This window comes from Cyprinodon tularosa, unplaced genomic scaffold (assembly GCF_016077235.1).
Source record: "Cyprinodon tularosa strain WSP-4 unplaced genomic scaffold, ASM1607723v1 ctg30, whole genome shotgun sequence".
Classification (NCBI taxonomy): domain Eukaryota; kingdom Metazoa; phylum Chordata; class Actinopteri; order Cyprinodontiformes; family Cyprinodontidae; genus Cyprinodon; species Cyprinodon tularosa.
Window position 1 is genome coordinate 2,114,532 of NW_024039008.1, and position 25,967 is coordinate 2,140,498.

Genomic DNA, 25,967 nt, shown 5'->3' on the forward strand with positions numbered 1-25,967 from the left:
AGGTATGACTTTATTGATCCAGACTCAGATTGATAGAGAAAAAGTATATATATATATAAATAACTATATTTTCAGGTTTGTAAGAGACAGCTGCTGGTTTTGATAATACACTATGTTAGGATCTGTTCACTATTTTATCCAGCAGTTTCAACTTTGGAAAATGAACTACAGAGCACCTTTCTCTGTAGGTAGGATGTTCTTTTTTTCAATTTTCAAAGTGGTTTCTGTAACAATTTAGTGACCCAGAGTTAGAGTGGTTCCTGCAGATCATAACTCATAATTTCACTTTCCACCATGGCGCTTTCTCTACAGAAAACTTTTTTTTATCTTGTAGCCAAATTTCTTACTCCAGACCTTCTGGGAATATACTAGACTGCTGTGACATTTAGATAATTACCGTCAATAACTTGATGGAAAACCTTTGTGTTCAGATCATGCATTGTGTTGTTTTCATATATTTTTGAACAATATCCAGAATATCTTTTTGTAATCTTTCGGACAATGACATCATCTGGCAACCTCTAAGCAAACTAGGATTTATCTTTCTCCAAATGTCAGAAAGACCAGGCTGAAATTTCTAGTACATTTATTTTATTTAGGTTATTTGGAACTGATGGAAAACAAAAAATGTTAAATTAAATTAAATGTTAAATTTTAGCTATACCTGTTTTTTAGCATGTTGATTGTTCTAGAACCAGTTATATCTCACATTAAAGATGGAACGTATGTGTCTGCAGTAGTTTAAAATTTTAAAGATCAAATATTTCTGCAGGGTTGTGACAATGTTTCAGAACCTCTGTAAAAACTACAAAGTACTTCTGCATGACTAATGACTAATAAAACTCTCATCAGTGCTTTATACATTAACTAGATCCTTTGCACGTGGGCGCGGTGGAGGTGCAGGGGTTCAGTACACGACCTACGTGCCAAAGTCTAGTCCTCGACGTATCCGACACAAATTACAGTGGCGACCTTGTGACCTTTGCCGCATGTCTTCCCTTCTCTCTCTAATCCCATGTCCTGTCTGCAAACTTTTGAAAAATACAAAAATATAGTCCACTAGAGCCTAAAAAAATCTTTTTTTAAAACATCTTTGTAACAAAATCTAGACCCAACCTGTGCCAAGCCTTAAAAATATAAACTCTTGTTTGTACGGTCCCCAAAAACTGAATCATTAACAATCTTGAAACTATAAGTTTTTTTCATAACACCTGTAAACGGAAACCATCGAGTCTGTATAGACTAACTTCACTGTTTAAGCAAGCAAATGGCCGCACACCGTCCTGAGCCTGTCAATTTGTTTGATCCTCCATATTAGGCCGTTTGCGAACAGCAGCCTGCTCTCCGTATGCTTTTAAACTTTGCTTCTTTTCTCAACAAAGAAACAGGTAAATAATTTCTCTCATCTCAGCAACTGACGTTCAGTCAATTAAGTTATCTTCAAAAATGAATATATTAGCATTAGCTGCAACATGTGAATGGAAAAACTACCTGAGTGAAAAGCTTAGATCTCACTTTTTTATTTTAACTCTAGATAAAGTCTTTAAAGCTAATGGGTGATTAGGAATTTTAACACAAATGAAAAGCCAATCTATTCAACTAAATTCAAATTCAAAAATACTTTATTAATCCCAAAGGGGAATTAAATATTGCAGTAACCCACAGGTGTTGTAGGTGTTTATAGCTGTAGGCAGGAAGCGTCTTCTTTAGCCGTCTCTCTCACACCGGATCTATTGTTGTCATGTTAGAATGAAATACATAAATATACAAAAATAAATCCCTCTGTTGTCTTTGCTAACATTATGTGACCTAATGTTGGTCACCTGCTTGTATAGTTTAGAAAAAAGAAAAAGTAAATGATTAAAAAGGCAGGGTTTCCTTAATAGATCCAGCCTCCATGCCACAAATTAAACATCTAATAAACGTACAAAAATATGACTGGCTTCACTTGCATTTCATATTTTATGGCTGAAATTCTAAATGCAAAATACTTTGCTCATATTCAGCAAACAGGATCTTAAAAAAAAGTCTTTCAAAGCAGCCCAACAGAACCCAAATAAAGCATTAGATGTTCAGTTCTGTTAGGGGGTTTCCTACGAGCCACCACACTTTAGATTTGGGTCCTCGATTCTGTGCCACATCAGGTACATCTGAGCCGGCAGGAACCTGTGAACCAGTAGCATTTCTTTATAATAACATGGACTGTATTCATCTACTTTTTCAGAGGGAATGTGCAGCCCTGCTGTCTTCACTCCCATGTGTGAAGACGGGCCAAGTCCGGCTTTGGCGAGGCACATCCCCATGAAAACATCGTCAATGGGTAGAATCTCTATGGATTTGGACATTTGGTATATAATCATAGCTGTATGCCCCGACAGAAGGAAGCCTCCTCCACCACAGTATGGAGGGTATGAATTTGATTCTTGAACCTGAACTGGGATGAAATATTTGCTCCCTGATGCTCTGATGGGCCCCACATTCTGGATCAGATGGCCGGTGAAGAGATGCTGGCTCCCATTATTTTTCTCAAGGCTCTGGAGATACACAACCATGTTGTTTGTGTTGGCAAACACATCGTCGTCACCATTGAGAAGGAAGCGAGCATTCGGACAGTTTCTTTCCATCCATTCCAGGAAGAGTATCTGCTTCAAAGTGAGGTTGTAGAACGAGTCATTAAAGTCCCACTGGAGTATATCTCTGTGGTGCTTTTGCTCCAGCTGAAGGAGAGTGTTTAATCTCTCTTTCTGATAACCAGTTCCTGATACTCCAGAAAGGAAAATCCTTCGAATCCACACACCGTTGTGTAACCTTTCTTTAGCCCAGGTTTTCCGCAGCACCTCTCGCCGTTCGTAGTTTGCAGGGGAACTCTTGATGACCAGCAGAAGGAAAACGGCTCCAGATTCCGCCGCTCCTCCGCATTTATCAGGGAGGTCGAGCAGCATGGGGAAATGTCGACAGTGACGATAGTAGAGAAAGTCTTTGATATTCTGAGGGAGGTCTTTAAAGCCTGTGATGTTTGCAGCATTCACATTTCGCTGGCATTTTTGCCAGGTGTATACAAAAGGTTTGCTTTTGATAGTTGTCTCTTTTAGCTTAGTACTCCCTGCTGTGTTCTTCTGGCGTTGGAAGGTTCTGTGATCCGAGTACCTGAAGAGGTGGAGAACCAACAGGAAAAGTGCTCCAACAACTAAGATAATCCTGGCCTTGTTTTTTTTCATCTTGGAAACCCTAAAGTGGGAAAAAAAGATTATATTATAACACATGAGACTGATGAGAAAAAAGTAAATACAAAACAGACAGAAAATAAAGAATCCACATATAGAAAAGATCTGGGTCCAGATTTTAAAATGTGTAAACACTAGATTAGATAAAAAAAAAATAGATGCATTATAATTTATAACAGAAAACCACAAGTTGTTCCTGATTAATGTATATTAAACATCTCAAAGGACCAAAAAAGTACACCAAAAATAATTCATCAGTTCAACAAAAGAATATAAAAAAAACCTTAGGATCAATATGAAAGAAATGTACTGTAAAATAACCTTAATCATTCCTATTTGTCACCCGGGATCAAAGAATTACTAATAAACAATCGGTCCTCTCTATCAGCAATGTTTTAGTTAAGTGTTTTTTCCTTTCAAAACTAGTGGTACAGTCAGAATATATTTCATTGCATTGTGTAGCCTGTGTTTACTTCCTGGTTCCTGAGCCAATCACAAGAGGGTTTTTTTTTGCAGCGGCGGCTACTGCCTTCTGAAACACTGAAGGCTCAGTAGTGTTAATGGAATCCTAATGTAAAGTATTCCATTAACATTACTAAAGCGGTAAAAAAATAACTGTTCTGTAGCACTCTGAAATAATAAACTCCAGAAACCACGGCAAGACAACTGTTCTTACTAAATGATTGCTTTTTCCTCTCATGTCATGAGGAAAAACCTCATTTTCTGGCCACTGTCAGTCAAAAAACCTGAAGTGGCATTCCGCCAATCAACATCGAGCAGCCAGCTCCACGACCCGCCCCTGCTCCATAGACCCCCTAAGAGTTTTAGCTAGGGACGCACGATATCCGATATGCCGATATTTTAAAACTCCTCCGATAACCGATATCGATACCGATGTTAAAGCTGGACAAAAATAAGTAGTCATTGAAAATAGCAGTTTTGTTATCCATTTCTGACACTTTGAAAAATAATATACTCAAATATACACTATATTGCCAAAAGTATTTGCTCACCTGCCTTGACTCACATATGAGCTTAAGTGACATCCCGTTCCTAATCCATAGGGTTCAATATGACGTCGGTCCACCCTTTGCAGCTAGAACAGCTTCAACTCTTCTGGGAAGGCTGTCCACAAGGTTTAGGAGTGTGTTTATGGGAATTTTTGACCATTCTTCCAGAAGCGCATTTGTGAGGTCGCACACTGATGTTGGACGAGAAGGCCTGGCTCTCAGTCTCCGCTCTAATTCATCCCAAAGGTGTTCTATCGGGTTGAGGTCAGGACTCTGTGCAGGCCAGTCAAGTTCATCCACACCAGACTCTGTCATCCATGTCTTTATGGACCTTGCTTTGTGCACTGGTGCACAGTCATGTTGGAAGAGGAAGGGGCCAGCTCCAAACTGTTCCCACAAAGTTGGGAGCATGGAATTGTCCAAAATGTCTTGGTATGCTGAAGCATTCAGAGTTCCTTTCACTGGAACTAAGGGGCCAAGCCCAGCTCCTGAAAAACAACCCCACACCATAATCCCCCCTCCACCAAACTTTACACTTGGCACAATGCAGTCAGACAAGTACCGTTCTCCTGGCAACCGCCAAACCCAGACCCGTCCATCAGATTGCCAGATGGAGAAGCGCGATTCGTCACTCCAGAGAACGCGTCTCCACTGCTCTAGAGTCCAGTGGCGGCGTGCTTTACACCACCGCATCCGACGCTTTGCATTGCACTTGGTGATGTATGGCTTGGATGCAGCTGCTCGACCATGAAACCCATTCCATGAAGCTCTCTGCGCACTGTTCTTGAGCTAATCTGAAGGCCACATGAAGTTTGGAGGTCTGTAGTGATTGACTCTGCAGAAAGTTGGCGACCTCTTCGCACTATGCGCTTCAGCATCCGCTGACCCCGCTCCGTCAGTTTACGTGGCCTACCACTTCGTGGCTGAGTTGCTGTCGTTCCCAAACACTTCCATTTTCTTATAATACAGCTGACAGTTGACTGTGGAATATTTAGGAGCGAGGAAATTTCACGACTGGATTTGTTGCACAGGTGGCATCCTATCACAGTTCCACGCTGGAATTCACTGAGCTCCTGAGAGCGACCCATTCTTTCACAAATGTTTGTAAAAACAGTCTGCATGCCTAGGTGCTTGAATTTATACACCTGTGGCCATGGAAGTGATTGGAACACCTGATTCCAATAATTTGGATGGGTGAGCAAATACTTTTGGCAATATAGTGTATTTTCATATGCTGATATCAAATTGATTTTTAAAAACGCGGTATCGATCTATTTTACTTTCAAAATCTCGTGAAATTTCATTGTTTTGTTACAAACTCTCATGATATTTGGAAATTCTTGTGAGATTTTGTTAGTAAAATAGGTCGATACCGCGTCAATATATCAACATATAAAAATATGGCAAAATTTTGTGAATTTTCGGGGGATTTCGTAGCATAACGATGACATATAGCAATATTTCATTAGTAAAAGAGATTAATATGGTGTTTTTAAATGGTAATATATCAGCATATGAAGATATTGTGATATTTTAATGTATCAATATTTTTTCCCTCGTCTTTAGAAGTTTTTAAGTCTGTAAAAAAGAAGTTTTTGAGGAAGAAGAAGAAGTAGTATTTTTTATTTTTTTTTTAGACTTTAGAAACTCAGAAGCTGATCAAATATCGGGTTAAATATCGGTGGGGTGGCCGATGTCCCATATTCAGTTTTAAGGCCGATACCGATAGGGTGCTGATTATATCGTGCATCCCTAGTTTTAGCCTCACTGGAAGTGACCTATTTTTGTGTGTTATCCAATCAGAGCCTTCTTTCTTGCTGCTTACCCCAATATACAGAGGTCGGGCCTCAATGGTGATTTCTCATAGAGGTTGACAGGAAGCGTCCTGCTGCTTCAAAGAGGAAGAGAGATTGCATCAGCTCAACAGCTGATAAATGTGCAACATACTCTTTAAACCAAGCACCTTTGAGCGCATATTTATCACAGCTAAACAACTGCATATCTGAAGCTTAAAAATGTGTATCTGACTAAATTATTTTACAAAATTTATAGGAGAGGCGTAGCCTCCTTAGTATTCAAGGAGAAATTGCCACTGGTTCTTAGGTTTGCTGAAACAGAGTGCCGCATTTTGTATTTTATGTTTTCAAAAGAACAGCAGACTGTAAACATGGAAGTCAGCAAGGGGAGTTGAACAGAAATAGCCTCAACAATAGCTAAGAAACCGCAGACATCTTTCAGACAAGTTTGCACAACAACCTACTGTTGCATGTAAGGTCTTTACTCGTCTAGCTGAATTTAGATGCACTACACCTCTTCAAAAAGGGGACTAGGTGTGATGTGGGGGTTCGATCTGAAACACTGAGTGTTGCTTCTTGAACTTGTTCTAACCTCTCCTACTCCTTGAGTATAAATAAATAATGCCAAAAAACAACAGTTCTTATTTTCAAGTTAAATACCTTTGAACTACTTAATTATAAATAATATGTCCTTGTCAACTGGTCTGAAGCAAGACATAAAAAAACAGCCAAAAAAAGGCCAAAAGCAAAAAGTTCAGAAATGAAATGTGTAAACAGAACATAGAACAGTGTTTCCAAGCATGACATTGTGATAAGGGTTATGTTGCTGCTTAAAGAGCTGACAGGGCAAACACTGGGCCTCCTACTCCCTTCTTTTTTTATTAAGATCACCTAAGAAAAACACTTTTAGTCAGCAGTTCTTGTCAAAAGCATCATGACTCAGTTTGTTTTGGCATCTAAGAACCACCATCTCTAACAGAGAGTACAGCCAGTCAACTTAAACACACTACCTGCATTCTTATTCTTAACTTTTAAAGATACAGTCACAATGACCTTTAATGTATTTTACTTAATTTTAATATAATAGGTAACTAAAGGAAACTAAGGCAACTTTATTTATAGAGCCCTTTAAAACAACCACAGCAGCAACAAAGTGCTGTACACACAAATGAAAGTTAAACGGATATAAAAAAAATCATAAGAATAAACAAATAAGAACAAAATACTTAAGTTAAAGCAAATAAAAACAAATAGTAAAGCAGTAAAACAAACCACACACACAAAAAGAGAAAGAGCTCCAAGCTGCATTAAAAGCCAAAGAACAAAAATTGGTTTTAAGAGGACATTTAAAAATAGACAGTGAAAGGATTGTCTAATGAAGAGGGGGAGCTCATTCCCTCTTAGAAACATTCTAGATAAAAATGTATATTTATAAAGTGAATAGTTAATAATGCATGAAGTTTAAAGATGTGCAAATATAAAAATGGGAAGGCATATCCAAGCCTGTATTTCCTCAGGATCTTTTACAGTACTACATTGTTTTTATGCACGTCATTTAATTAACTTTTTGTAATTTTAGGTGAATCCTGTTTGACATGTTACATAATCCAATACATCGTTTGTGTTTGAAATGCAAGAACACTAAGTAAGGCGTATGTACACTTTAGTGTACTCAGCAAACACCTAAACAAAGTTCAAGTTCTACAGAAGGCAGTGTTTTGTCCAAACAGCTAAGCTATAAAAGGGAATGTTACAAGTTTACTTTGTGTTCATAAAGCTCTCTGGGATCTTTATTGAAGAATTGTGCTCATCACACGAGCCCTTTTCATTAGTTTATTCTTTTTAGAGTATCCTTTCTTCATTTTCATAGAAATATTTATTTTGTCTGATTCAGCTTATTTTCTGTGACCATTGTTGGTTTTTCTTTCACTAAACAAACCAACAATGGTTTTCATGTGTGTAACTCAGAGTTACTCAATAGTTTCATTTTCTATACAGGTGCTGGTCATAAAATTAGAATATCATGAAAAAGTAGATTGATTTCAGTAATTCCATTTAAAAAGTGAAACTTGTATATTATATTCATACATTACATACAAACTCATATATTTCAGATGTTTATTTTGTTTAATTTTGATGATTACAAATGACAACAAATGAAAATCTCAAATTCATCATATCAGAAAATTAGAATATTACTGAAGACCAATAAAAACAAAGGATTTATAGAAATGTTGGCCAACTGAAAAGTATGAACATGAAAAGTATGAGCATGTACAGCACTCAGTATTTAGTTGGGCCTCCTTTGGCCTGTATTACTGCAGCAATGCGGCGTGGCATGGAGTCGATCAGTCTGTGGCACTGCTCAGGTGTTATGATAGCCCAGGTTGATCTAATAGTGGCTTTTAGCTCTTCTGAATTGTTGGGTCTGGTGTATTGCATCTTCTTCTTCACAATACCCCATAGATTTTCTATGGGGTTAAGGTCAGGAGAGTTTGCTGGCCAATTAAGAACAGGGATACCATGGTCCTTCAACCAGGTACTGGTAGCTTTGGCACTGTGTGCAGGTGCCAAGTCCTGTTGGAAAATGAAATCTGCATCTCCAAAAAGTTGGTCAGCTGCAGGAAGCATGAAGTGCTCTAAAACTTCCTGGTATGTGGCTGCGTTGACCCTGGACCTCAGAAAACACAATGGACCAACACCAGCAGATGACATGGCACCCCAAACCATCACTGACTGTGGAAACTTTACACTGGACTTCAAGCAACGTGGATGAAGTGCCTCTCTTCTTTTCCTCCAGACTCTGGGACCTTGATTTCCAAAGGAAATGCAAAATTTACTTTCATCAGAGAACATGACTTTGGACCACTCACCAGCAGTCCAGTCCTGTTTCTCTTTAGACGCTTCTGACGCTGTCTGTGGTTCAAGAGTGGCTTGACACAAGGAATGCGACAGCAGAAACCCATGTCTTTCATACGTCTGTGTGTGGTGGTTCTTGAAGCACTCACTCCAGCTGCAGTCCACTCTTTGTGAATCTCCCCCACATTTTTGAAGGGGTTTTGTTTCACAATCCTCTCCAGGGTGCGGTTATCTCTCTTGCTTGTACACTTTTTTCGACCACATCTTTTCCTTCCCTTCGCCTCTCTATTAATGTGCTTGGACACTGAGCTCTGTGAACAGCCAGCCTCTTTAGCGATGACCTTTTGTGTCTTGCCCTCCTTGTGCAAGGTGTCGATGGTCGTCTTTTGGACAACTGTCAAGTCAGCAGTCTTCCCCATGATTGTGTAGCCTATAGAACTAGACTGAAAGACCATTTAAAGGCTTTTGCAGGTGGTTTGAGTTAATTAGCTGATTAGAGTGTGGCACCAGGGGCCATCAATTTTGAACCTTTTCACAATATTCTAATTTTCTGATATGATGAATTTGAGATTTTCATTTGTTGTCATTTGTAATCATCAAAATTAAACAAAATAAACATCTGAAATATATGAGTTTGTATGTAATGTATGAATATAATATACAAGTTTCACTTTTTAAATGGAATTACTGAAATCAATCTACTTTTTCATGATATTCTAATTTTATGACCAGCACCTGTATATCTTTTACAATATTAATGTACAGGTTCCACCATGTTATCAACCTTTGAACACCGGAAATGCTAATAAAAATTCAAGATCTCACCAAAAGAAAAACAGAAAAATACCGAAAACATGAACAAGTGTCATTTTAAAATACAAAATGTCACTTGTTTCAGTTAATGATAATCTTTGTAGCACAATGCTGATAGTATCTGAGGACAATGCATCACTATACTGATACGGAAGTAGTGCAGACATCAGAACCAACCTTCCTCAGACTTAGAAAAAAAACCTGTTTAATCAGATACGACCATGAAAGCAATAATAATGCAGTGGAAACAGTTTTGTCTGAGTGGGTTTGGTGGTGAGTTTTAGCTGAGACTCAGCTGCACGGGAGAGATGTAGTTAAGATAATGGGGTCTGGTGAGAGTAACTGCAACGTGTTTTTAACTAGTCTTTGTTTTTGAGAAGCATGATGAGGTCCCCATGAGACCACATGCCAGAAAGGGGCTGATAACTCTGGAACTACTGGTTAAATGTTGATGATGGACAAATCAACAGCTTAGGGTAGATTACTCATGGTGTTGCACTGTAAAAGAAATATAAGAACTATAAGTCCAATTCTCTGGCTTAAAGATTTTCAAAAATTATTCTTGTTCTAAAAACTACAAAAGCTGTGCCACTTCTGGAGTATACAACATAAAACGATATGGTGATGTCATAAATGGTCTATCTCTCAAAAGTTTTCAGAGGCTGATTTGTGAAAAGAGGATTTCATTTGAGTAGAAAAAGAAACACAAATATATTCAGAAAAAGGAAGAGAGATCAACAGCTTGACCTTTCATTCAACAACAAGTGAGTCTGCTGAACTCACTCTGCTTTAACAGTTTCATCACGTGTCATAACCAAACCACTGAACATAGAAAAGAGGAAAATCAGAAAAATGTCATACCCGTAGATTTACTACATGAAAAATATTAAATGAGTTTGACTTTGAGACAGAAACATGAGAGAGAAGAACAAGGAAAGCAATGATTTTCGAGATTACACACCAACGTTTTAAACCATTGTGACACATTAGAGCTGTGAGATATGGCTAAAAAATGTATCACAGTAATAGCCTTTTGAATCAGTCGATAATGATAATTATTGGGTAGTGTTTAGTTTTACCTAAGAAATAAGAAGCATGACAAAAAAGGCCTAATTCAAATAGCTATCCTAAAGCTACTTAAATGTAGCCTTTAACTTTTAAAGTAATAGGGAAATGGCCGTTCCAACCGTTGCATTTCCGAATTCTCCCAAGTGGTGCCCGACTTTACACGAGTGAATAAAGTGAATGTGATTGGTCGTTTATCAAGGGGGCGGGATTCTTGCAGCGGAAGTTTCGCAAGCAAGATTGTTTGCGGCCGGTGTCTCGGAAGCATCTTGCTAACCAGTTAGCAACTTAGTGCTAGTAGGTTCCCAATGAGAAATTACATTGAGATCAAGTAGCACTAAATTGGTTACTGAGAAACGACACGGTAAAGGAACGCTTTGGACAGCGGAAACATACAAGAGGAGGAGAGTTTTGTGTCGGTGTTCGTGGATGACTCTCCTCCTTTATACATTTTTTATTTAGAGGGGGAGATGAAGATGTTGTGGAAGAGGACGCCAGGGTGGCAGAAGCTTGGTTTGGTGTAGAAGGCTTCCAGCCGTACATGTTTGAGCCCTTGCCTCGCAACGCTGCCAGTTCTGTTAGCTCTACGCCTGCTGAACACACAGACGTCCATCCCCGTGAACACTGGGATGTAACTCAATGGGAAAGGAAATTATTCTTATTTCTTATTTCAACTTTTGCGTATATTAGCTGCGACATATGAATCAAGATGCTATGACGAAAAAATTTGATTGACAGATGACCGTCAATATATGATTGGCTGAATTTAGCCGTACAAGCTGACTAACTGGCCTGCATAAGATAATGAAAAAACACAAATTTTAAGACAGGATTTATGTTTTTATTGAAATTTTCTACATTTTGGGAGAATATCATCTGATAAAGAGTTCATTTATATACATATTTAAACCAGAATGATTTGACATTTAAATATGACTTCCCTACGACTTTAAAAATAGGTCAGCCTTTTCATTAACTAACATTAATTTTTAACAATAGCTCTTTTTTCTCCTCAAATGAAACTTTAAACTGAGTATTTTTTTAATTCTTCTTCAACGCGCCAAGCAGTTTCTCTAGTGTTTCTCTAAAATAACTGAATGGAGCCGACACTGTCAACAACAAAATTGAAAAAAAAGGCTGTAAGCAAATAAACCTTTTACTTTTTTACTCTATAAGACAGCATCTTGTATTTAGTATTGAACCAACTATATAATATATCAAAATGAACTTCTGGATATAACAAAGGACACGCTTGCAAAATACATGTCATACAGAGACAAATGATTCTTGTCACCGAATGTGGAAACCACCAAATACATAATTAACTACACATAATGCATCTCTACAGGAACGACAAAGCAGTGTTGCAGTTACTGCTTTCAATGTTAAACTTTTCTAAATCCTGACAGCCTGTTTTCATGAGGGGGCGAGATTTTTTTTTTCTTCTCGTCAAATGGCCATGATTGGATTTATGTGTTTATAGTTTTAGTACTAGTTGCTTCACTAGGGTTTATTTGAATAATAGAGCTATAAAAACAGTTAGGTGCACTCAAATTGTATTTATCATCACACTTTACTTTTGTTATTTTATAAATCACTCTTTATAAATAAAATTGACTTGGAAATAATTACCAAACTTGTCAGCATTTGATTATTCATTTAAAAGTACATTTCTAACAGAACTTAGTGAGAAAATCTTGGTTCTTAAAGATCTTCACTGAGCTAAAATTTAATCTCCTGACAAATAGAAAAAAAATAAAAGTAAAAAGAATTAAATTAAAAGCTATAAATTAACACTTCATCAAGAATTCTTCTTGTAAATGAGCAAAAGCCCTGCTTATGATTTAAATTCTCTAAGGAGCTGGAAGAGTTGAATCTAATTGTTTTCAAGATGTAAAACACAATACTTGACAGACGCCAGATTGTCTAGGTTTGAATTACATCATGATATAGAATACATATTTGAAGCAACCCTGTGCAGGGAGAAACATATGCAAATAGATAAAAGCATGGAAATAAACTTTAGGTTCTTGTTATCAGTTATTGACATTAGAGCATGTTGTGTCAAAAAGGAAAGTTGCAATAACAGAAATCTAGTCTAGTTCCTGAACAGCCTCAATATTTCCTGTGAAATGCGGATGCAAATATGCATTTAATAAGTTAACCCTTACGCAAAATCATTCAAAATAGTAATACGTTTGACTTTTCCTTGCAGGTCCTGATGAGATCTGTTCTGTTCTATTCTTAGGCTAGAATAGAACAACAAATCACCTGAAAGTGCCTGCTGAAGAAGGAAACAGAAAGCAGGAAGAGGGCGAACACACAACCTCAAGAAGGCAGAGAAAAAAAAACCCGTCTCATAGCCTTAGTCTTTGTTCGGTAAGAATGACTGCGTTCACTGGTCAGATCTGCAGTCTTAGTTTTGGAAATAAACCAAGCAGCGTTTGTTTCTCACCTTGCAGCTACAGGATCATCCACTCAAAATGTGTTAAAGATTAGATATTCTGAAATCTATGACCTACGGTTACCTTAGCTCTATCAGACTATTAATCTGTTGTGGTCACTGGGGTGTGTTGCATTACTTCCTTTTCCATATTCTGTATTTGGTTGATCCATGTAGTGTAATTTTCTGTAAATGCTCTTCTTTAAGGGAACTCTTCATCTTCCCCCTATTTGCTTGGTAAGGGATAACTTGCCCAGCATTGGTAAAACTATGCTTTCCATTACTGTCTCCCTGATGTAATGCTTCGCTTCCCCCCCTCTGCTGCTCTCTGCGTCAGATGTTCAGTTATTCCTTCGCCTCCTTTAGTGATGATACTTACCTCTCAGACTGCTTCAGATCAGTAATAAAATTTATTTTGATTTTTAAATGTAAAAAATATATAAATATTATAAATACTGTATATATTATATTTTCATAGAAATAAATTTAAAATGTCAAATCATTCTGGCTTAAACCTGTATATAAATGTACTCTTAATCAGACAATATTGTCCCAAAATGTAGAATTTTTTTGTATTTTTTAAGAAATCCTGTCTTAAAATCTATTTTTTTTTTCTTATCTGTACACCTAAACATCTGTCAATCACATTTTTTCGGTCATAGCATCTTGATTCATTTGTCGCAGCTAATATATGCAACGGTTGTAATAAGAATAATCTACTTTACCACTGAGTTACATCCCAGTGTTCACAGGGATGGACGTGAACTCTGGGACGACAGTGTCGTTTCTAAGAAATCGGTTGTTCAGGCACTCAATCTTTTCTTTAATCCAAAATCCTCCCAGTTACTATCAATTCAATAATAAAGTCATGTATAAATTTAAGAGTTGTATTTGGATGAATGTGTCTAATTAAACATCAAAATAAAAGTTTTGCAAAATGATCAGTTATTTGAAGAAAGGATCTTTGGTTGCCCAAAATATTGCAGAGTGGAGCCTCTCTGCACTGTTTCTGTAGTTTAGTCTTTCAAATGATTCTCATCAATCAATAAGTAGTTTAATAGATCCTTGTATTTAAATAAACTGATAGTAATCATAATATTTTTTATGTTTATAAACAGTTGAAGACAGCCATTATGACACATTATATTTACCGGCCTACTTATTTATTAGCTTTGTAAAACTTTGTTTTTACTGGAAATCCTTTGTGAAGCTATTCTTACTTCAGATCCCAAAGGAAGCATAGAAATTAATTAATATGTTCTTTATCCGTTTTCTACATGTGTAAAGTAGTCCGAAAAGGTTGACTTGAAAAATAATTTCTCTCCATTTGAAAAAAAAAAAAACAGAAATGAGAAAAAAGCAGTAGTTCATTGTATTTTCATTATTAGTTTAAAATTGAAAACTAATAACACACAAATTATATAACTTGACCATTTTTGAGATGAATTTCAATTATTTTTCCGTCAATAATTTCAAAATTCTTTCCAAAACAGAGCAATTCAGTCTCTTTTTAATTCTAATCCTTATACATATTTTTTGCAATTATCTCTACTTTCTACTCCTTACATTTTAAAAATAGGCTCATTAGTTTTGTTTCATTTAAGCTAATTTATGTCTGTTGGTATTTTAAAAAATTAGTATTAATTTATTAAGTATAAGAAAGTTATCATCAAGAATTATAGAAAGTGTTTCCTTTAATAGGGTAGCGTGTCAAACCAGTATAAGGTTTAAAGAATCTGTCCTTGAAATTTTTCCTGCATAACTTTTATACTTTAAGTACTTTTAAAAATGATACTTTTACACTTCAACTGGTGTAAAAAACTTAAGTTAATTCTCTTCTAGAAGTGTTTTTAAACAGTACGATTTGTACTTCTGCTTGAGTAATAAACATTAATACTTTTGACACCTCTGATCACTGGTACCACTACAGTCAAGGGCGTAGGTTTGATTTCAACTTTGGTAGGGACACTATTGGTTTTCAGTTTCATTGTTTTGATGTCACTGGTTCGATGCAAAAATATGCATGCTCTTTTTTTATGCTAAATATGAGCATCAGGGCACATTTTTCTTAAAGAGACCAGCAGCATTTCTTGCTACATTAATACAAATCTTATAAGCGCTACACACACTAGATGCTGTTTATCAATGTTTAAAGCATCACTGGCTCTATTGAATGTGTAGTGCTAAGACAGTCCCTGTTTAACCAAATATAGTCCAAATATGTCTGTTATATGTGGATTCATTCTGTTTTCTTTTGAAGATATAGAATTGTGCAGAGGTAAACAGAGGTAAACCACACTCTTATTTATTTATTTTTTTATCTAATATGCTCTCTCTGTATCATGCAAAATAATAAATTCAAGGGACAGCAAATAAGTGTATTGTATTTACATGTGAACTGGAACTATAAGAGGAAGTGACATTGAGCATTTAAAATATTAACATCACTACACAAGTTGTACATCTGGGCTGTAGTTACTCTGTGTATCCCATTACATGTATTTTATCTAGGGCTGAAACAATTAACCATATTAATCAATTATTTATATAATCGTCAACCAATTTAGAAATTTATTAATCATTAACTGGAGTATAGGGCCACTGAGAACAGGAATTATGCCAAGATTGTAAAAAATATGTAAAGATTTTGCATTTAAGATATTTTAATATTCTCCATCTAGAACTCCTCAAGAGGAAAGGTTTCTGTTTCACCTGGTTTCATTTTGTAAAAAAAAAAATCTTCTTTAGGGAACCTTTGGCTATCTGATTATTTACAGAGTCATCGAAAAAATAATAGACAGATTAATCAATTTACAAAATAATCATTAGTTGCAGCCCTAATTTAATGGTAACTTTCCAAACAAATTTCTTCCATAATGCAGCACTGAAGGGCATCTGCTTCACCTTGAGGCTGCCCTGCATCATTATATCTGTTTTCTACAATCATATAATGTTTCTTTTATACAAGTGTGTTTTTAATATTAAAGGATAAAATAATAATCCTTCTCCTATATTGCTAACTGTCTGACTGTTTAAATAGCTCCTTATGCAACAACGCTGTATTGTAAATTATAAACATGTTGTTCACATCAAATTATTGGTAGGTATGTCGATCCAAACTTTTGGTAGGGACATGTCTCTATTGTCCCTATGCAAACCTACCCCCATGACTACAGTGCATTCATAGCAACCTGAGGCCCTTCTTCTAACCTCGGGGGACTTTAATCATGCCTACCGACCTTGAGTCAGTGTGATTTATGCATCACTAGAGAAGCAAACACTGAACTTGCTATAAGTAAATTGCAAGAAAAGCATTCAGTTCATTACCCTTTTCTCCTCTGCGGAGCTGAGGTGTTATCGTGGTGTGTAAATAATCAACTCGTACCAAGAGAACCAGTCATTAATTACAATATGAGGAAATGGTCTTAAGAAACAGTTGATGCTCTGAGGGGTTATTTCAATTCTACCCTGTGCAATGAGCTCTGCTGTCCTTGTGGGGCATATATTGATGGAGAGACAGACATAAATTTCTGTGTTGAGAACAAGCCTTGGAAAAACCTATGGAAGAGGACAATCAGGTCAGGAAACAAAGAGGAACTGAGTGCTGTACAGGGGGAGTGAGAAAAAAGCAAAGATTGGAGAAAAAAAACTGCTGCAGGAAGAAGATGGTGAACCAAATTTGGCTAAACAGCATAAGTGGCATCTGGAAATGCCAAGAAACAAACAGAGGTCACAAACAGAACTTCTATAATGCAGGTGAATGGGGCTGGGTGAATGAACTGAAACAGTACTTTCTCAGGCTTGACCAAACCCTGTTTCACATGCTGCACGGCAGGCTGCTCCTTATCTTTTATAATGTCTCGCTTTTATTCACAGAACTTCACAGTTTTCTAAGAAATGTACCCCTCCTTGTTTGTTGTGCTTAGAAGACATAAAAGCCTGGATAGGCCAATTGACAACCCTAAGGCCAGTTGCTGTGAAGTCAGCGGTCAAAATCGATTCTAGACTGAATCTAGAAAACCATATCAAAGCCATCGTCCAGCCAAGTTTTTACTAATTAAGATTAACACTATTTTTTCTTAGCAGTACTTTGAAACAGTAATTTATGCCTTTGTTACCACTTGGTTGGTTTACTGTAGTGCAATCTAGCAATGAGTCAGTGATTTATTTATCTCTTGGAACAATAAAGTATCTACAGTGGAAAAGGTGAGCTGCTGACCTTGACGAAGGACAATGTCGGATAGTGGAAGGAATACTTTGAGGATCTCCTGTCAAAGTTTTCTTGGTTGAAGCAAAGACTGGATGCTGGAAGCAGGATTTGTTCATCACCCAGGCATCCAAATGGTCAAAAGAGTTGCAAGGCTTCAGGGTGGATGAGATCTGCACAATGTCTCTGTGTGTTGCTGTGCTGGAAAGCCTGTTTAATATCAACAGTAACTGATAGTGGTGTGAGTTAGAATATTTCCTATGGTTCCCCTTTCACAAAAAGGGGAACCATAGGATTTGTTCTAACCACAACATAATTTCTCAGTTTCCCTTGGAAGGAGAGTCAGCTTTCATGGTTTCAGTCCCTGTCATGACAGACTGGACCAGCTCTACACACTCTGCATGATGCTTGAGGTTTCATGTCTGTTAGTGCAACAAGGCCGCAAATACTTTGTGAACCTGGAGAGTTTATTCACCCATGTCCTTAGTAGTATCCTGTGGAGGCACTTCAGGTGTATGGATCTGCGGACCTTCACTAATGGCAAATCAACCTCTGCACAGGCAGAGTAGGAATCCTGTCTAAAATAAGTTTAGATCCTGTTCCCAGTGTATATTTGCATCTGGCAGGGCTGCCGTCTGTGTCTGGTCCTATTTATAACCTTCATACACAGGATCTGTCTGTGCAGCCAAAGGCAAGAGATGGTATTGTTTGGGGACCAGTGAATTTAGTCTCTGCTCTTCTCAAATGACATGATTCTACTGGTTCCCTACAGCCAAGACCTACATTATGTACTGGGGCAGTCAAGAGTTTATCCAGCACATGCAGATGCCCAAGGTGGCTCAGGCATCTATTTGGATGCCCTCTGAAGGCCTCTCTACTGAGGGTTTTCCGGCAGATCGGTCAGAATGTGCCCCAGGACAAGCTGGGGAGACCTGTCCCCTGGTTGGCACTAGACTGCCTCAGGCTTCCTAGAGGAGCTGATGGAGATGTCTGTGGCACGGGGGAATCTGGGCATCTCTGCTGATACTGCTACATCCCATGTAAGTGGAAAATGGAGAGTATGAGTGCAAGTGCATTAGTTGCCTATATATTTTAGTGTTCTTTTAAAATCCCTTAACAAGCTTTTAAACCTCTTAATAGCCTCCTCCTGACCCTAGTCCCCCCTGCCCATCTGAGCTGCTTTTTTTTTCCTACTTGCTTTGATTCTGTTTTATTTTCCTATACACTACTGTTCAAAAGTTTGGGGTTACATTGAAATGTCCTTATTTTTTAAGGAAAAGCACTATACTTTTCAATGAAGATTACTTTAAAGTAGTCTTAACTTTAAAGAAATACACTCTATACATTGCTAATGTGGTAAATGACTATTCTAGCTGCAAATGTCTGGTTTTTGGTGCAATAGATATAGACCTATACATAGGTGTATACAGTAGAGGCCCATTTCCAGCAACTATCACTCCAGTGTTCTAATGGTACAATGTGTTTGCTCATTGGCTCAGAAGGCTAATAGATGATTAGAAAACACTTGTGCAATCATGTTCACACATCTGAAAACAGTTTAGCTGTCTCTAGTTTTAGAGTCTCTAGTTTGAGAAACAGACGCCTCACAGGTCCCCAACTGGCATCTTCATTAAATAGTACCTGCAAAACACCAGTGTCAACATCTACAGTGAAGAGGTGGCTGCGTGATTCTGGGCTTCAGGGCAGAGTGGCAAAGAAAAAAACATTTCTGAGACTGGCCAATAAAAGAAAAAGATTAAGATGGGCAAAAGAACACAGACATTGGACAGAGGAAAACTGGAACAAAGTGTTGTGGACGGATGAATCCAAGTTTGAGGTATTTGGATTACAAAGAAGAACGTTTGTGAGACGCAGAACAAATGAAAAGATGCTGGAAGAAGGCCTGACGCCATCTGTTAAGCATGGTGGAGGTAATGGGATGGTCTGGGTTGCTTTGGTGCTGGTAAGTTGCGAGATTTGTACAGGGTAAAAGGGATTCTGAATAAAGAAGGCTATCACTCCATTTTGCGACGCCATGCCATACCCAGTGGACAGTGCTTGATTAGAGCCAATTTCATCCTACAACAGGACAATGACCCTAGCCACACCTCCAAATTGTGCAAGAACTAAACCTAAATCCCTACAAACACTCTGGTTCCCTCAGGGCAGCCAAACGGTTGCCTCTGAGCATCCCAAAGACAAAATGCAAGCTCAAGGGAGACCTTGGCGTTGCAGCAGCAGTTCCTAAGTTGAGGAGGCCCTTTCAATTCGTCATAAGACAGGCCTCCTCACTTTCTCCTGTTCAGTCCACTTTTTTTTTACCCATATGTTCTCCCTGGCCTTTAGCAACACCTTAGAAGTTGACTTTCCAACTTATTTAAATGGTTTTACTATTAACTTTCACACTATTTATTTCTATCTTTCTTTATTTTATTGATTCTATTATCCTTTTTTGGTGCTTTGATGCTTTATTATTTCAGATCTTTTTGATTTTAATGTTGGTTTAATGTAAGATGTTTTTACTTTGTGTACAAAACCTTGGTCTTGTGGATGTTGTAAGTGCTGTATGAAAAAAGCTGGTAACGTGTGGTACTCTTCACATTAATGCATAACACAGCACCCCTTTATTGGTCTGTCTTTCTCAACAATACATTTAAGAAACATAATGAAAAAGATCAGATAATATGAGGTATCCCAAATTAGGGGCTGCATCCTTCAAAGGACACAGTAGAAGCAGATTGGGTCCTTAAAAGACCTAAAAAAACATGGAGACTGGAAGTAATAGTCTGCGAATTGGAACAGTCTAACCTTCAGCAGCAGTCCGGCGCTCTCACCTCAGCGTAATTTTGTTTACCTAGCAACCGTTACAACAAGGCACATGAAGTCTGCACATTGTTTTTAACATGATTTATCCCGAATATCATTCATCAGAGAAAGACACAAATCTTAGGCAATCCAAACTAATATGGCATCATTGTTATGACTAGTCTTAAAGAAAAAGTAAAACGTGCAATACAGAAAAGTGAAAGCAAACTTCAATTATTCTTTTGATAAAGATAAGGGGGTCTATTTTGATTTTAAATGGAAGATGTCGAAAAAACAGGACATGCCTTCACCATTGTGTTTTAAAAACCTTTAAAGAGCTGATGAAAAACTATTGTTTCTTTATTGATAACAGCTTCAATATTTATGGCTGGATCCTAACACTTTGGCCTATTTTTTATTAACTTAATCCTTGAGGAACTGCAGCTGTTCTACATGGCTACAGGCATGCAAGGATTAGCTACAGTTATTTATCTAATTCCTCCAAAAGAGTTAAATAAATTCTAATCCTAAAGTTTATCTTAAAGATTCACGGAACATCATAAGGAAGTCCTATATAAGCCAAACATGGTCATTTCGATTGCTTTGAATACAAAGCAAACCACACGTCATGGAGACAAGCTGGAGTGGCCGAGCATCCACCCCAGTGGACACTGGATCACCTACATAAATGGCCACCGATAGTATGTAATGACAGGGGGGCTGTGTGTTCAACAGGCTGGTCTGCAGCACAAAGAACTGTGCTGGCATAATTCCTGTTCATTTTCTTCAATGCAGACCTTTCCATCCACTTCCCAGGCTGCCACCATTGGACATTTTCAGAATACCCGATAATAGCCTCAGCCTGGGAATGTTGTGCCTAAATTTAGGTTATTTCTCATCTTGTTTTATCTTATTTTATGTCATTTTATTTTATCCGGGACTTTTTCAAATTTAAAACACTGACACATTTTACAGCCAGTAAAACATTTAATGCATATTCAGCAGCCTAAATTTCAATAGACAAAACTGTTATAAAAGTATAAAACATCACTATAACTCTGGATATTGCTGAAACTTCAAGCACAACCAGGTGAGGTTATAGACAACATGAACCACCATAATGTTTGGGCTGCGTGATGAAAAAATAAATGCATAACTACACAGCTTGAACTTGATTAATTTACTTTAAGTCAGATAATAACAAAAGAATAAAATACGCAGAAACATTTCTGAGATTTGAAGTGACATTGTGGTTTTAAATTTAGATACTATAGCACATTTTATTACAAGATTACGTGCCAGGGTCACTATCCTTTTAAACTTTTATCTATTTCAAAGTCAATAAATGCCCCAACCCAGAAGGTAAAGCTAAGAAGAAACAATGAGAAGATTATTAGGATTACTAAAAGCACTGAATCATCCAAAAGCCTGACAATTCACTACAAGTCATATCGGCAATAGTTTACAGCCTTCTTTATCAACTACTATCTTTCCTGATAGCTTATCAGAAGTACGGTAATGAGCTCAGATACATGAACGAAAGACTTTGTTTCATCATCAACATTTGATAAATGATCTTTAAAAAAGCAACATGGCACGTTAGCAACGAGAGTAAAATACGCCAGAGTAATGGAGGGCAAAAAGTTATCATGTGGAAAAGTGGGTTTATCATCATATAACTAATGAATACAGCTTATTTCAATACAAATAATAACAATGACATTTTTTTATTTAGCTGAATTTAGGATCTACACCAGTAAAAGCTTTGCTGAATTAAGTAATTATTGGTTATGTTTTGCCGATTTTTTCCGAGTTTGTTAATATGCTTTGGTTAATTATTACACTGTAATATTTTTCATACAGACAGTGATAGCATGATTTTTTTTTTATATTAGTTATTAAAAAATAAAGTCCTTTTAGAGTTTCTATTCAAAGGAGAACCAACCAAAGGTTTGGAAAAACTGAAAGTTTGATTCTGCATTTACAGCTGAGCCAAAGGACTATCAGGTTCGTTTGTTCCACTCACTCACTGTTGTTGAGTAAATAGACATGAAAAATGAAGCACATATTAGGAGAACTTCCTGTACTTTTTTTTAATGCTAATTTAAGGCATGCTTCGTAAAAAGGAAACTTAAGGAAAAATGTTTAAAGCTCTCAAATCATCCCCCTGACCATCCCTACTGTCTAAACTGAAAGTAAATTCTGAGGCATCATTAAAGCTGCATTTTTTCACACTACTGAAAGTCAAGGCAGGTGACAGCATGATCAGAAGGAATGAATATGCGTTATCTGAGAACTCGTGAAAGAAAGAAAAGCAGCAAACTAAGCCCTTAAGGGGTTACTTCCTTTAATTAAGTTTAGTGTTAATTCTTCAATAAGAGAGAAACTGGGCAAGGTGGCAAAACAGAAGGGCCCATCTCACACAAAACATTACAGAGATCACTAAAATCTTTTACAACTAGTATGCAATTAACACAACAATGGATCCTTATGGATCAAACTCAAGCAAACTTAATCCACCTAAAAAAAGGAGTGGCCTAGTCCGAATTCAGACTTAAACTTAATTGCAATGCTTGCTTTTAATTGACAAAACAACCCAAAAAAAAAGTCTTTCAATTTGTCAGAATTCTATTTTATTTCTACAAAGGAGAGTAAAAAAAATGCTTAAAGTAATGTGAAATAAATAATATAGCAAACCCTGGATGGAGGTTGTTTTTCTCCAACAGTGGTTGCGTTAGGCAATACGCAAGTGGTGTAAATATGTTTACATAGGGTAACGTGGGCATTAAGCGGCAAAAAAATCTATAATCTAGAAAAAGAAATATATATATATACATTCTACTTTTTCCTAAACAGATTAAACAAGGTGAACATATTTTTAACATTTAATCTTATCTCAACAATTTAAACACCTGTTTACAACTCATCACTCTTTTTCACGGTCATGGTGAAGTAACCAATATAGAGCATAGCGTTGCTCAAAACTAATTACATGCAATTTGGCAGCTAAAACGCATCCTGTCAACGATCTGCACAAACTCAAGTTAACTTTTATATTTCCCTACGGCTGTTAAAAATACTGTATTTAACAAGGCATGGAAACAGTTTCTTGACACACCCTTTCTGAACATATTTCACTGAATGGGAACCTGGCATGTGACAATGAAATTACCAAAAAATGTGAAGGATATCTCTTTGTTTTGACCCATTTTGATTATAGAGAAAGAGTAACTCCTGTATGACAGACTCAGCTGTTAGGAGAAATGACATGAAATCAGCCATCTAGCACTCACCTCATTGACCAGTCATCTCATAGGCAGGCATTGTGTAACCTTAGACGGAGCCCAATTAACACCCAGCTTAATTAATGCTGAGAGTCACGAATTGATTTTTTTTTTTCCAAACACAAAATATTTTTTACCCACTAAAACATATCAAACCTTAAATGGAAAAAGTTAATAGTTGCGTTTAAGGATTTGTTCAACACAAAGCCATTTTAAATTCTGTTTAAAATTAACCAACAGAGCAGTAACAGCAACAGGTGACGAATTATCTACTTAATTATTTACCAGTTGCTGTTAATAATTGGTGCTTTTTATCCAGAAAAAGGACAGATGATTGATCCTTAGAACGTATTTAGAATAACTGAACATTTAGGAAACGAAACCAGGAGGGGAAGTCCCTTAAAGCCAATGGAGAAAAGAAATAAATTCAAACTTTCTTACAGAGTAGTTTTTTTTTACTACTTTACGCACTCTGGGTGATTATTTATGAGTTAGAGATTTTAAAATGTATCGAAATGTAATTCCTCAAAAAGTTTCTAAGATCTTAGGAAGTTCACATTTGTAAAATATGTCTTTGCTTCTGAAAAAGTTGAAGTCTTTCACTTACTTTTACATATTTATCCATAAGTTTATTGTAGAAACGCTTTTGTCAATTCAACCCGGAAGGTAAAAAAAATGTATATAAATGTAGAGACAGTGTTTAATGAGAAAATACAAATATTATAAGTCATAAGAATCCTAATTAATGGAAGTTCCCAAATAAACTAGAGGGATGAACATACAGAGAAATGAGTTTCTGACAGAGGAAAATGTTTCTAAAAGCATTTCCCGTTATGGCTTCATGCGATGCGTAAAGTCCTCCGCTCCACCAGACCCCATGATGAAGAATAGAAGAACATATTTAAAGGGAAAAAGTTAGAAAGGTTTATTACCTGCTCTGGTCTGGACGCTCTGGTCAGTGAAATGTGTCAGATTAATAATCCTAACTCGGCTGTCCTGAGGCAGCATAGCGGTAATCTGCAGCTCACAGGGCGGTGACTTCTCAGTTGCGCCTGTTTGTCTTTCCTCTCTGTCAACTGTCGCAAGATCTTTACTGTGAACAGCCGCCCGACGTCATTCCTCACTTGCAATTCTGTTTTTGCAAATATTTGCTATTATCCAATTTTAATCAACTCAAGAGTACATTTATTTTTAAAGTGTTTGTAGGTTCACGTTAGAGTGATATGTTTGAAGTTTTGAAATGCACCAAATGGAAAAAAATGGGATTTCATATCACAGTAAAGCAGAATACTAAAACCTACGGAACAGGATTAGTACGGAAGAGGATTAGGACCACTGGAAAAAAAAAAAAAAGTTTACTGATTAAATTTTATTTCAGTTTAACATGGGGAAAAAAGTCAGGATTCAGACTTTTTTCTCAGAATTCTGACTTTTTTTCCTAAAATTTCTGACTTTTTTCTCAGAATTCTGAAATTTGTTCTCAAATTTCTGACTTTTTTCTCAAAATTCAGACTTTTTTTCTCAAAATTCTTAATTTTTTCTCAAATTTCTGACTTTTCTCAGAATTCTGACTTTTTTCTCAGAATTCTGACAGATAACAAACAGGTTAGCATCAAGCAATAGCCATGTCTGTTTTAGAGACTAGCTCTCTTGTTTTAATGACTTTCTCAAATGTTGACTTTTTTCTCAGAATTTTGAATTTTTTCTCAGAATTCTAACTTTAATCTCAGAATTCTGACTTTTTTCTCAGAATTCTGACTTTAGTCTCAGAATTCTGACTTTAATCTCAGAATTCTGACTTTTTTCTCAGAATTCTGACAGATAACAAACATGTTAGCATCAAGCCATAGCCATGTTTGTTTTAGAGACTAGCTCTCTTGTTTTAATGACCTTCTTGCTCCTCCATTAATGAGGGGACCCCTCAGGCACGTAAAAAGTTGCCTAATTCCATCATTTTCCACCAATGTGTCACTGGCCACCTCAAACAGCTCACATCTTTGTCAGTTAAGCTGAGTGCTCCCACAGTCTCAATTCTGAGATTAAAGTCAGAATTCTGAACATTGAAAAATCCCCATATCTGACCCAAAACCACATAAAAAGCTGTGGAGCATTGTAGATGAGCTACATCAGAGCCAGCAATGCAGAGCAGCTGAAAGGAAAATTCAGGAAATCAAGGATTTTAATTAAATTGTGTGTTTTCTTTGTATTTTAAAGATCAACATAGACATGAATGTGTACTCAAACAGAAGAATACAAGTTAAAAGTGTTTAACTAAACACTAAACTTTGAGGAATGTCATATCTGACTGATTCTTCAATCAAATGAACAAACTGAATTTGACCAGTCTGTTTTATTATAAAAAAAAAAATATATTTTATCAAAGACAGTTTAGGTCTAACAGTACAAATACAGAAACAGGTCTACCTTTAAAAGGTCATTGAAAAGTATTGAGAGGAATGTC

The 25,967-nt window shown here is 36.8% G+C and overlaps 1 protein-coding gene across 1 annotated transcript; it reads right to left on the reverse strand.

Annotated features, from left to right (window-relative positions):
- Nucleotides 1–1,903: 1,903 nt before the first annotated feature.
- LOC119787742 (N-acetyllactosaminide beta-1,3-N-acetylglucosaminyltransferase 3-like) lies at nt 1,904–24,590 on the reverse strand. The gene is made up of 2 exons (XM_038291774.1): nt 24,439–24,590; nt 1,904–3,228 (listed from the first exon to the last, which is right to left on the reverse strand). The coding sequence occupies exon 2, from the start codon at nt 3,216–3,218 to the stop codon at nt 2,094–2,096; it is 1,125 nt and encodes a 374-aa protein (XP_038147702.1). The 5' UTR covers nt 3,219–3,228; nt 24,439–24,590; the 3' UTR covers nt 1,904–2,093.
- Nucleotides 24,591–25,967: the final 1,377 nt, after the last annotated feature.

Bases quoted from the DNA above. Each gene is read 5' to 3' on its own strand.
- LOC119787742 (XM_038291774.1), bottom strand. From the start codon at position 3,218: ATGAAAAAAAACAAGGCCAGGATTATCTTAGTTGTTGGAGCACTTTTC.